The sequence below is a fragment of the Nomascus leucogenys genome, chromosome 19, assembly GCF_006542625.1.
Source record: "Nomascus leucogenys isolate Asia chromosome 19, Asia_NLE_v1, whole genome shotgun sequence".
NCBI lineage: Eukaryota > Metazoa > Chordata > Mammalia > Primates > Hylobatidae > Nomascus > Nomascus leucogenys.
The window spans coordinates 25561838-25575535 of record NC_044399.1 but is presented as its reverse complement, the minus strand read 5'-3'; the positions used below and the strand labels follow the sequence as shown (position 1 = coordinate 25575535).

The 13698-nt window shown below is 46.6% G+C and overlaps 1 protein-coding gene and 1 non-coding gene across 2 annotated transcripts in view; both read right to left on the bottom strand.

The window, feature by feature from the left end:
- Window positions 1-11217, bottom strand: part of RAB10 (RAB10, member RAS oncogene family) — a 96279-nt gene extending 85062 nt beyond the window's left edge. The window contains exon 1 of the mRNA XM_003270600.4: window positions 10429-11217. Coding sequence (XP_003270648.1) covers window positions 10429-10555 — 127 coding nt within the window. The 5' untranslated portion in view covers window positions 10556-11217. The remainder of the gene's footprint in view (window positions 1-10428) is intronic.
- LOC115831682 lies at window positions 2654-2760 on the bottom strand. The gene has a single exon (XR_004027189.1). It is a non-coding gene; the product is annotated as a U6 spliceosomal RNA (small nuclear RNA).
- Window positions 11218-13698: the final 2481 nt, after the last annotated feature.

Genomic DNA, 13698 nt, shown 5'->3' with positions numbered 1-13698 from the left:
GCAAATCTCTTCGGCTAATCATACAATTTATATTTTTTGCTAAATAGTGGTCTCTTACTTGTAAATCAACACTCAGCAAGCTCCTACTCCTCTGTTCTTCACAACTGCTACCACAGCTCTGCCTGGGCAACCTTCTACTGTGAAAAGTTGAAAGAGATTGCCAGTATTTCTCCTATTGGCCTCTCCCTTTTGCAAACAAAACAAGAATACCAGTATTTCATTTGCCGGGCTTGTGCATCATTATACGCCACAATTCTTGAAAAGAAAATAATTATCCCTAACATCATCGGCTCTTCTCTATTATGCTCTAAGTTGGCAAACAACAAGTAACTCGAACAAAATCCTTGATATTTTATTCTAAGACTTGTTACTTACCTATTCTTGCCCCTCCAAAAAAAAACAAAAACAAAACCACAGCAACTCTACTCTACTTTTCGAATTGAAATTGATGAGCAGGAAAACTATCATTGATTTTTTTAAACACAACAATGAAATTCTCAGAATGAGCAATGTGGCTATGAATAAGATTGGCTGTGGATTCTAATAAAAACTTCTGGCCGGGCGCAATGGCTCACGCCTGTAATCCCAGCACTTTGGGAGGCCGAGGCGGGTGGATCACCTGAGGTCAGGAGTTTGAGACCAGCCTGGTCAACAGGGCGAAACCCCCGTCTCTGCTAAAAATACAAAATTTAGCCGGGCATGGTGGCTCAGGCCTGTAATCCCAGCTGCTCAGGAGGCTGAGGCAGGAGAATCATTTGAACCCAGGAGGTGGAGGCTGCAGTGAGCCGAGATCAGGCAACTGCACTCCAGCCTCGGGAACAAAAGTGAAACTCTGTCTCAAAAAAAAAAAAGAAAAAAGAAAAAGAAAACTAATTAGCCATGTGGCCTTTTGGCCTTCTGGAAGTTACTTCACCTCACCGGTCTCAGTTTTCCCACTTTGAAAATTCATTTAAGGGTTCATTCCTGCACTAACATTCCACGATTCTAACATTCCAAGAAGGTCTATGTAAATACAGACAACAAAAAGACAAATCTGCCTTCAACATCTGAAAAGTACAGACCAGTGCTATTAAAGCATGGGAAGGTACCATAAAGGATCCTCTTGATTCACAACCACTGGTTAACAGTAGCTAATACCTGGAACAGGAGGGGCTGTCTGTGATCAAATGCTCTTTTGGAGAGCTGGGTCAAGTGTTAGTTTTTTGGGTTTTGTTGAGCGGTGGGAAAAATATATCTAAAACATTTACCATTTAAACCATTTTCTAAAACATAATATTAAATTTGCCATCTTAACCATTTTTGATGTGTACCGTTCAGTGTTAACTGTATCACACCATTGTGCAACAGATCTCCAGAGCCTTCTTTTCATTTTGCAAAACTGTAATGCGTTGTTTTATACTCATTAAACACCTTCCTATTTCCCTCTTCCCCAGCCCCTGGTAATCACCATTATTTCTGTTTCTATGAATTTGACTTTAGATAGCCTCATATTCATATAAATAAAATCACACAGTATTTGTCTTTTCATGCATTTCAAACATTTTTAAGCGTACAATTCAGTGGCATTAAATTAGTTCACACTGTTATACAACCGTCATCACTATTCCTCTCTGGAACTTTTCATTCTCCCAAACTAAAACTCTGTGATTATTAAGCAATAACTCCCCATTACTCTGTCCCCCAGGCCCTAGTAACCACTATTCCACTAATTTGTCTACGATAGGTACCTCACACATTATTTGTCCTTTTGTGTCCAACTCATTTTACTTAGTAATCTATTTTCAAGGCGCGTCCATGTGGTAGCATGTTAGAATTTCCCTCCCTTTTAAGGCTGAATAATATTCCATTCTATGTGTATATCACATTTTGTTTATCCATTCATCCACTGATGAACATGTGAGTTGTTTCCACCTTTCAGCTATCGTGAATAATGCTGCTATGAATGCTGGTGCACAAATAGCTGTTTGAGTCTTTTTTGTTGTTCTTTGTTTTGAGACAGGGTCTTGCTCTGTCACCCAGGCTGGAGTACAGTGGCACGATTATCAGCTCACTGCAACCTCCGATTCCCGGGTTCAAGTGATCCTCTCACCTCAGCCTCCCAAGCAGCTGGTACTACAGGCATGCGCCACCATGTACAACTAATTTTGGGATGCTTCTTGGTAGAGACAGGATCTCACCATGTTGCCCAGGCTGGTCTTGAACTCCTGAGCCCAAGTGATCTGGCCTCCTAAAGTGCTGGGATTTACAGGCATGAGCCACCTTGCCTGGCCCTGTTTGAATCTTTGATTTAAATTATCCTGGATATAACTTCAAGTGAGATCACTAGATCATATGGTAATTTCATTTCTAATTTTTTGAGAAACCACCCTATTGTTTCTCACCGTGGCTGCACCATTTCACATTCCCACCAGCAATGCACCAAGGTTCCAATTTCTCTACAACCTCATCACTTGTTTTTGTCTTTTGTTGTTGTTATAACTATCCTAAATGGTCGCAAAATAACATCTCACTGTGGTTTTGATTTGCATTTCCCTAATTATTAGTGATCTATAGCTCACTATAGCTCACTATAGCTGAACATCTTTCCATATGTTTATTGGGCATCTGTTTATCTTCTTTGGAGACATACCTAGAGAGGTTTTTTTTTTAAATAGTAATTATGAAACATTTCACAAATTTGCGTGTCATCCTTGTGCAGGGACCATACTAATCTTCTCCGTATCGTTCCAAGTTTAGTATATATGCTACCGAGACAAGCACTCTGGATGGTCTTTTGGGTTTTTTTGTTTAAGATAGAATCTCACTCTGTCATCCAGGCTGGAGTGAGATGGTACAATCATAGCTCACTGCAGCTTCAAACTCCTGGGCTCAAGTGATCCTCCCATCTCAGCCTCTTGAGTAGCTGGGACTACAGGTGTGCACCACCATACCCAGCTAATTTTTTATTTAAAAGCTTTTTTTTGTAGAGACAGGGTCTCGCTAAGTTGCCCAGGCTGGTCTCGAACTCCTGAGATCAAGCTATCCTCCTGCCTCATCCTCCCAAAGTATTGGAAATACAGGTGTGAGCCACAGCACCCAGCCTAATCAATCATTTCTTAAATGCAGGTTAGTGGAACCAACCTACTCTTCCAAAACTTAGCAAAATCATCCTGACAACAAAATGTATGTATTATACCTCTCTTAGGGACAAGAGCCTTTACCAACTTGATTTCTTACATGGAGCCCAGAGACTCCAATTCCCAATGAAAAATATTCCCTGTGAAAAAAGGAGTAATCCTAGTGGTGGAGAAAAGATTAATGACACCAAAAGGTAGCACAGCCAGTATAGAAGCAGCCCACTAAAAGCTTGTGCTTTGGGGACAAGTCCATGTAATTCCCACATCACTAATAAGTAATGCATTCCTGAGCTCATACTACCAAGATGGTTATGGTCAAATCAACCACTGAAATCTTCTCATCCAAAAGTAGTAACTCTCTTAAGACTAATTTTTCAAACAACCTTTCAATTTCTTTTTCTTTTCTTTTTTTTTGAGACAGTTTTGCTCTTGTTGCCCAGGGTGGATTACAATGGCACGATCTTGGCTCACCGCAACCTCCACCTCCCTGGTTCAAGCGATTCTCCTGCCTCAGCCTCTCGAGTAGCTGAGATTACAGGCATGCGCCACCACGCCCAGCTAATTTTGTATTTTTGGTAGAGACAGGGTTTCACCATGTTGGCCAGGCTGGTCTCGAACTCTGACCTTAGGTGATCTGCCCGCCTCGGCCTCCCAAAGTGCTAGGATTACAGGTGTGAGCCACTGTACCCGGCCCCAACCTTTCAATTTCTAAGAGCAGTCTTGCCCTATTAAGCCAAACAGCTAACCAGCTAACATTCTTTTTTTTTTTTTTTTTTTTTTTTGAGTCAGAGTCTCACTCGTCGCCCAGGCTGGAGTGCAGTGGCAAGAGCTCGGCTCACTGCAACCTCCACCTCCCGGGTTTATGCAATTCTCCTGCCTCAGAGCCTCCCAAGCAGCTGGGGCAACAGGCACACACCACCATGCCTGTCTAATTTTTGTATTTTTAGTAGAGGCGGGGTTTCACCATGTTGGCCAGGCTGGTCTCGAACTCCTGACCTCTGGTGATCCACCTGCATCGGCCTCCCAAAGTGCTGGGATTACAGGCATAAGCCACTGCGCCCGGCCACAGCTAATATTTGTTAAGTCCGATCCCAATCTCCTTCATATAATGATCAGAAAGTAGGTAAAAAGGAAAAAAATTTTTTTTTTTTTTTTTTTTTTTTTTTTTGAGACGGAGTCTCACTGTTGCCCAGGCTGGAGTGCAGTGGCAGGATCTCGGTTCACTGCAAGCTCCGCCCCCCGGGGTTCACGCCATTCTCCTGCCTCAGCCTCCCGAGTAGCTGGGACTACAGGCGCCCACCACCTTGCCCGGCTAATTTTTTGTATTTTTAGTAGAGACGGGGTTTCACTGTGTTAGCCAGGATGGTCTTGATCTCCTGACCTCCTGATCTGCCTGCCTCGGCCTCCCAAAGTGCTGAGATTACAGGCGTGAGCCACCGCGCCCGGCCAAAAAGGAAAAATTTTAAATAAACTACCCCCAATTCATATTAAGAGGATCCTGATTGTACCATCTGTCTGCCTACCTGCCTGCCTTCATTCACTATTTATGGTGCACCCATTAAGTGCAGGTACTCTTCCAGGTGTTTAGCACACGAGGAAAAAAAAAAAGACTAAGATTTCTGCCCTTGTGCAACTTATATTCTGGTGCCCTTGGATTTGTTTTGAGATTGGTTGAGTGTAACATACCAGTAATTTGTTTTTTGCAGTAGTCTCCAATAAATCTGACCATAAATATAATACATAATTTCTAATATGGATGTATGAGAACTGAAAATATATAGAAACATTCAAATACAGTAGTCTTTGTGAATACCATCCTATAAATCTATAAAAATTATTTCTTCAAAAAACTAATAGCCAATAAGAAACTTAAAATGACTGCACCTGAAATAATGAGGGCCTGCCTTATTTTGGCAGTCAGGTCCTTCTGAATACCTGCAAGATAACTACTTCTATACAAACCTCTGGATGTTTTCTGTTTTTGTTTCATCACACACAGTCTCACTCCGTCACCCAGGCTGGAGTGCAGTGGTGCGATCCAAGCTCACTGCACCCTTGAACTCCTGGACTCAAGTGATCCTCCCACCTCAGCCTCCCCTGTAGCTAGAACTACAGGAACATGCCACCATGTCCTGCTAATTTTTTGTTTTTGCAGAGATGGGGGTCTATGCTGCCCAGACTGGTCTCAAACTCCTGACCTCAAGTGAACTTCCCAACTCAGCCCCCAAATTGCTGGGATTACAGGTTTGAGCCACCACGCCCAGTCCTCAGGATGTTTTAACAATCAAGTGACTACTCAAAAATTTCATTATCATTTACACTGCTGGGATTACAGGTGTGAGCCACTGAGCCTGCCCTCAACAATTTTTAAATCTCGATTGCACAATAAAATAACATTCTAGATATGAGTTAAAATATATTATTAAAATTTACTTTTTAGGTCAAGTGTGGTGGCTCGCATCTGTAATCCCAGAACTTTGGGAGGCCGAGGTGGGTGGATCACTTGCGGTCAGGAGTTCTTCGCCAGCCTGGCCAACACGGCAAAACCGCATCTCTACTAAAAATATAAAAAAAAGTAGCTGGGCGTGGTAGTGGGTACCTGTAATCCCAGCTATTAGGGAGGCTGAGGCAGGAAGAACTGCTTGAATCTGGGAGGCGGAGACTGCAGTGAGCCCAGATCGCGCCACTACACTCCAGCCTGGGCAACAGAGTGATACTCCACCTCAAAAAAAAAATTTTTTTTTACTTTTTAAAATGTGACTATTTGGCCAGGTACAGTGGCTCATGCCTGTAATCCCAGGATTTTGGAAGGCCAAGGTGGGCGGATCACCTGAGGTCAGGAGTTCAAGACCAGCCTGGCCAACATGGTAAAACCCTGTCTCTACTAAAAAATTCAAAAATTAGTTGGGCATGGTGGCACACGCCTATAATCCCAGCTACTTAGGAGGCTGAGGCAGTAGAATTGCTTGAACCTAGGAGGCGGAGGTTGCAGTGAGCCAAGACTGCACGACTGCACTCCAGTCTGGGCAACAGAACAAGACTCCATATCTTAAAAAAAAAAAAAAAAAAAAGTCGCTATTAAAAGTAATAATACGTGACTCACATTATTTCTTTTGAACGGCACTGGCTAAACGCAATGGCAGACTTTTTTTTTTTTTTGAGACGGAGTCTCGCTCTGTTGCCCAGGCTGAAGTGCAGTGGCACGATCTCGGCTCACTGCAAGCTCCGCCACCTCCGGGGTTCATGCCATTCCCCTGCCTCAGCCTCCCGAGCAGCTGGGACTACAGGCGCCCACCACCACGCCTGGCCAATTTAGTATTTTTAGTAGAGATGGTGTTTCATCATGTTGGTCAGGCTGCTCTTGAACTCCTGACCTCAGGTGATCCACCTGCCTCAGCCTCCCAAAGTGCTGGGATTATGGGCGTGAGCCACCACGCCCGGCCCAATGGTATTTTAAACCTGTGCACACAGCTAATACATGAATGTGTTCAAGCTGTACTCAGAATCATTTATTTTCTCAACTTACACTATTCAACATCTTATATTTGAAAACATTTTTATCTGAAAGTATGAAAATGTCAGAGTCTAGGCTGGGTGCGGTGGCTCATGCCTGTAATCCCAGCACTTTGGGAGGCTGAGGCAGGTGGATCACCTGAGGTCAGGAGTTCAAGAGCAGCCTGACCAACATGATGAAACACCATCTCTACTAAAAATACTAAATTGGCCAGGCGTGGTGGTGTGCACCTGTAATCCCAGCTACTCAGGAGGCTGAGGCAGGAGAATCGCTTGAACCTGGGAGACAGAGGTTGCAGTGAGCAGAGACTGCGCCACTACACTCTAGCCTGAGCAACAAAAGCAAAACTCCATCGCAAAAAAAAAAAAAAATGAGAGCGGGCGTGGTGGCTCCCGCCTGTAATCCCAGCACTTTGGGAGGCTGAGGCAGGCAGATTACCTGAGGTCAGGAGTTCGAGATCAGCCTGGCCAACATGGTGAAACCCTGTCTCTACTAAAAATACAAAATTAGCCAGGTGTGGTGGCATATGTCTGTAATCCCAGCTACTTGGGAGGCTGAGGTTGCAGTGAGCCGAGATCAACCCATTGCACTCCAGCCTGGGCAAAAAGAACGAAACTTCGTCTCAAAAAAAAAAAAAAAAAAAAAATTGTTTAGTGGAGCACCAACAAATACTTGGGTACCACGGTGTACAGGACGTTCAATCCATAAAATAACATGTTCTGCCACACCTCCACAGCATTAGAGTCACATATTCTATATATAGCTAATATGCACTGTGCTCCTACAAAGTGCCTGGCCCTGGCACCATGTGAAGTGCTTTACTCTCACTAACCCCTAAAATCCTCACAACTACCCTATGTGGTAGATACTATGATTGACACTTTTTTTTTGAGACAGAGTTTCACTCTTGTTGCCCAGGCTGGAGTGCAATGGCGCGATCTCAGCTCACCACAACCTCCGTCTCCCAGGTTCAAGCGATTCTCCTGCCTCAGCCTCCAGAGTAACTGGGATTACAAGCATGCGCCACCACGCCCAGATAATTTTTGTATTTTTAGTAGAGACGGAGTTTCTCCATGTTGATCAGGCTGGTCTTGAACTTCCGATCTCAGGTGATCTGCCTGCCTCGGCCTCCCAAAGAGCTGGGATTACAGGCGTGAGCCACCGTGCCCAGCCTTAACACTTTTAAAGAGCCTGAAGCCAACAGAGGTTAAGTAATCTGCCAAAGTTGCACAGCTAGTAACCTGTGGAAACAAGATTCCAACCCAGCAGACTTGATCCAAAATCATCACATCTTCCCAAGTAAAAGGACTACAAAAAGATTATACCATTATCTTACAGGATTGAATTTTACTTGGGGGCATGCATCCTTTACAAAAAGATTGGAGAAGACAGAGTTAATGTTTTGCTTCCTACTCTCCACACTGTTCATAAAGATAGGTTAAAGTTGACCACACAGCCGGGCATGGTGGCTCACGCCTGTAATCCCAGCCCTTTGGGAGGCTGGGACAGTGGATTGCTTGAGGTCAAGAGTTCAAGACCAGCCTGACCAACATGGTGAAACCCAGTCTCTACTAAAAATACAGAAATTAGCCAGGTGTGGTGGTGGGCACCTGTAATCTCAGCTACTCAGGAAGCTGAAGCAGAATTGCTTGAACCCCTGAGGCAGAGGATGCAGTGTGCGGAGATCACGCCACTGCACTCCAGCCTGAGCGACAGAGTGAGGCTCAGTCTCAAAATAAATAAATAAAGTTGACCACATGAATTAAATCCTCAACCTTACTACACATTTGTTCTACGCTCCCTTTTCCAGAAAGGCCCTATCCTACCCCTCTGACTCAATTCCTATTAGTCCTTCAGACTTCATTTATTTATTATTATTTTTTGAGATGGAGTCTCGCTTTGTTGCCCAGGCTGGAGTGCAGTGGCACAATCTCAGCTCACTGCAACCTCCGCCTCCCAGGTTCAAGCGATTCTCCTGCCTCAGCCTCCTGAGTAGCTGGGACTACAGGCGCCTGCCACTACACCCACCTAATTCTTGTATTTTTAGTAAAAACAGGGTTTCACCATATTGGCCAAGCTGGTCTTGAACTCCCAACCTTGTGATCCGCCCGCCAAGGCCTCCCAAAGTGCTGGCATTACAGGCATGAGCCACCGTGCCCGGCCCAGACTTCATTTTAGGTATCATCTCTATGTAAGCCTACTCAAACTCCTCACGATTTAGACTAGCCACTCTTCCTCCCTATGCTTACTGTTGTAGCATCTTCCACACTATTGATTGACCTCACTGGAATGCTCCTCAAGGGGTCTGTTGTGTTCATCATTTATTCCCAGTGCCTAAGAACAGTGTCCAGCATTAGGTGCTCAATAAATATTTGCTGACCCATCTGATCACCTAACCCTAGCCAGCTACAGCTAAAAGTGGAGTGTTAAAAGCAAACAGTGCTAGGGAAGTGCTAGTGCTAAGTGCTAGTATTCTCTAACCCACAAGTTAGAGAACAAGCTCTAAGTTTCATGAAATTTATGACAGACCAAGAAAACAGCTATATATTCTGGAAATAAGGATTATGATAATTTGCCTCCCAAAAAAGGTAAGCAAAATAAAAATCTATTTAAAAATCACTCGTCCAATTTAATTTCAGTATAATTTCTTTTGTGAGAATGAAGCAGCTATTTGTCACAAAAGAAAACCCAAACCAAATATTTCAGTAACGCTATATAAATTGTTTCCAATCAGCTTAATTTTGACAATTCCCAGAGTTCAAAGACGACTGCAGTTGCTTTTTAAAATCGTCTCAATATAAAATTACATTTAAAAATGGGTTCAACTGCACCGCCACAATGCTGAGAGCCATATGTCTTTTAAGAAATTTATTGGGGAGCGGATGGGTTTCACAATTAACACAGCACAATTAGCGTCAATGCCACTTAAATTTTCTCACCAGATTCAAAAGGGACTTTCCTAGAGCCTTCCCTTTTCCTTTCCTAAACGGGAAATTCGATTAAAAAGGTCACTCTTTAGCTCTTACTTCCACACTAAGTAATTCTGAAACATGGTGAAAGTGCATTATAAGTCCATAGGGCTATGACTGGCAAAATAGTTTCCTGTAAATACTAGAGTCAAATAAAATGGAAAAGAGAACTTGACTTCACTCCGTTGGGTTTGAGGACGGAAACTGATCATCTCCCTCAGATTACTGCTTCTGTTGATGTCTCGAAAAGCACTGAGGCAAATATGCCAGAGTCCCACCCCAAGCGTGAAGAGCCTCTGATTGTTTGACACATCAGTGGATTAGTGAATGAGGGCAACTCACTTTTCCCTTCTAATTTACCTTAATTATTCTTCTCAGAAACCCTCAAGTTTACTCTAAGTTATGACCATATGGAATCTTCTCTTTGCCCCAAAGTATAAATTCAGGCCTTTCCCAAATAGCTAGTACTGCTTCAATCGCAACCACTGAAATAAACACCTTAAAAATATCACACATCTACTAATTCCACGCAAATGTGGAAAAAGCCAGTCCAGACGCCTGAAGAAATAAGGTTCTGGAACATGGTTAAATGATGCATATTTTGTAACAGAAGGCACTGAGTATAGTGGGAGACTCGAAAGCCAAAGACCGGATGGAAATCATGGGAAGACCCCGCCCCAGTAAGCTCGCTGCCGATTCAAACTTGGATCTGTCGTTTGGAATCGGAATCACTGAAACAAAGGCGTATATTACGGGAAGCAAGATGTCTGGAGTAAAATAAACGGTATGCAGCTACCGAGACCGTACACCGTCCTCCCACAGGTCTTACCTATGGTGGAAATAAAGGTAGTATTGAAGGCATCATCCGAAAAACGAAAAAGGACGCAGGTCTTCCCCACTCCCGAATCCCCGATCAGGAGCAGCTTGAAAAGCAGGTCGTACGTCTTCTTCGCCATTGGGAGGAGCGGCTCGGGCTCTCGCCGCCGGCGGCCCCAAGGGATCGGTCCCTCTCACTACGGCCAACTCCTCACTCGGGCGTTCTCAGGCCGGAGGACCGGGGAAGCGTGGGAAAAAAGAAGGCTCGAGAGGGCGCGGGCGACCTACGAAACAGCTTCGAGGAAGCCCCGACAGTGGCGGCGTCCAGTGCCTCCGAGGGCGGCGACCGCGGCTCCGCAGCCTCTCCCAGCCGCTCCGCCCGGTTCCGGGGAGTCGGTCGGGACAAAATGGCCTCCCCTCCCCCCTCAGGGCTTCTCGGCCGGGACGCTCCCACGGGCGAGCAAGCCTGCTCTGCCGTCGAGGAGGCGCGGCGGGCGTAAGGACAGTCCCTCTCCCGAGCAGAAACTCCCTGCTAGCACGCGGCGAATGCACCGAGGAAGGACCCCCAAGTCGACGAGCTCAGTTACATAGCCCCAGGAAACCGAGCCGCCCCGGCCAGAGCCACCTTTCCCCCGTGCCCTCTCACGCCGGCGTGCGCGCTGCCTGAGACGCACGCAAGGACGTACGCCCGCCCTTCCCTCGCGCCCTAGCCTTGCGGTCCGCCTCTGCGCACGCGCACAAGAGGGCATGGGGGCGCGCCGAAGTGGCAAGTGGAATGCTGGGGTCTCCAAGCCTCAGTCTGAGGCTGGACCCAGAGGGGAGAAGGGAGGGGCGAGAAAGGGCGAGGCCGCGGGCGCGCTCCCTGTGGCCGCCTGATAGGGTGCGCGGCGTTACGAGCACGCCCCGCGGGAGCAGCTGCCTGGCGACTGCGCAGGCGCAACGCCCCCCCCCCCCCGCCCACCGCACCCCGGGACACCCTTCCCGAGTCCAGCACCTCCTTCCCCTCCCGGGGTCTCCCGCTGGACTGCGCTGCGGTTTCTCTGCACAGCGCTTGTCGGGTGTGTTGAGCTGGAGGTCTTGGCGCAGCGACGGGCTTGGGTGGCCATGTGTTCCCGTGTAGGTGGAGCTCGTAAACGCGAGAAAAAGCCGCGCCCTAGGTCATTTAATAGCCTCTTTGCTAGAACGAGACGCCTCCCGGCGTGCCCCCTCTCCAGGGCCAGCCCTGACGGGGAAACATGATCGCTGCATCCGGATTGACTTAAAGAGCAAGAGTTTGAGATGGAAAAGCTGGCCACGCTGCTCGGGTTGGGATGATGTAATCCTCACAGCCTCTTCCTGGGCGAGGAGAGGAAGGTTGAGGAACACCTGGGCGCAGGAAGAACCTCCCCGCGAAATGGAAGGTTCTGTGCGGTGCTCAGAGAACCTGCTTCAGGCCTTTGCCGTCCTTTAGGAATCCGGGAGAAGCCGAGAGCTCTCTGCAGAGGAGGTGGGGCCTCTGCCTGCCGCCAGTCGTGCCACTGGGTTGAGAATTGAAAGGTGGTCAAGCCTACTCCCAGTCCGACACAGCCTGCTTCCTCGCATTTTCTTTTTCTTTTTTCTTTTTTTTTTTTTTTTTTTTTGAGATGGAGTTTCGCTCTTGTTGCCCAGGCTAGAGTGCAATGGCACAATCAATCTCGGCTCACTGCAACCTCCACTTCCTGGGTTCAAGTGATTCTCCTGCCTCAGCCTCCCAAGTAGCTGGGATTACAGGCATATGCTACCACGCCTGGCTAATTTTTTGTATTTAGTAGAGACGGGGTTTCACCCTGTTGGTCAGGCTGGTGTCGAACTCCTGACAAGTGACCCGCCTGACCCGGCCTCCCAGACTGCTGGGATTACAGGCGTTAGCCCCCGCGCCCGGCTTCTTTGCATTTGCTTTACCTTCTGTTCTCTCTCATCAGTCCTGTTTACGCCACCCTTTTTCTCTCCTACTCTTCTGTAGTTGCAATATTCATGCTGCTGACCTTCCATTCTCAGGGACATCCATCCCTCAAGCACACCTAGGTGTGATGGCACAGGAGTTGAACCTGGTGAGCTGGTTCAACCTGATAAAGTGGAAAACGCTGAAGTATGTGGAAAGCAAGAAACAGGGATAGAGAAGTAAAAACTACATTTTCACACACACCACCCCACGATCGCCAAATCACCAAAATGTGTATTTGATATGTAATTAAAGTTAGACTTTCGGGCAATTCCGTCTTACATTTCCGTCTTATGTTTCAGTCTTAACATTTTTCCTTTCTTCCCAACCACCCCTAAAGCGTCCTTACCGAAGATACTTGTCTTCACTAATACAGCTTTCTCTTCAGTTGTTTTCTCCAATTGCTCCTAGTCGTGTCACTTAAACTTTTTTTTTTTTTTGAGACAGAGTCTCACTCTATCACCCATGCTGGAGTGCAGTGGCACAATCTCGGCTCACTGCAACGTCCGCCTTCCGGGTTGAAGTGATTCTCCTGCCTCAGCCTCCTTGGTAGCTGGGATTACAGGCTCGCACCACCACGCCTGGCTAATTTTTTTTTTTTTTCCTTGAGACGGAATCTCGCTGTCGCCCAGGCTGGAGTGCAGTGGTGCGATTTCGGCTCACTGCAGGCTCCGCCCCCGGGGGTTCACGCCATTCTCCTGCCTCAGCCTCCGGAGTAGCTGGGACTATAGGCGCCCGCCACCTCGCCTGGCTAATTTTTTGTATTTTTAGTAGAGACGCGGTTTCACCGTGTTAGCCAGGATGGTCTGGATCTCCTGACCTCGTGATCCGCCCGCCTCGGCCTCCCAAAGTGCAGGGATTACAGGCGTTAGCCACCGCCCCTGGCCCACGCCTGGCTAATTTTTATATTTTTAGTAGTGATGGGGTTTCACCATGTTGGCCAGGCTGGTCTCGAACACCTGACCTCAGATGATCCACCCGCCTCAGCCTCCCAAACTGCTGGGATTACAGGTGAGAGCCACTGCGCGTGGCCTCACTTAAACCTTCTTATCCTCTATGAATCATTCCGACTCTAGTCGGGAATGCCTTATGATAATAACAATTCTAAAATAGACTTGCTATGCAAATCACAAGGTGAGTAGTGATGGTCAGTGCAGCACAGGTGTGTTATCAATTCAGAGTCAGAAGGAAAATCTTGTTACCTTGATTATTCCTTTCAAAATAAATTAGATTAACTCAAGCCCCAATGTTACAAAGTATTTTAAAAGTCTTGAAAGTTTTTAAGCTGGGCACAGTGACTGAACCTGTAGTCCCAGCTATTTA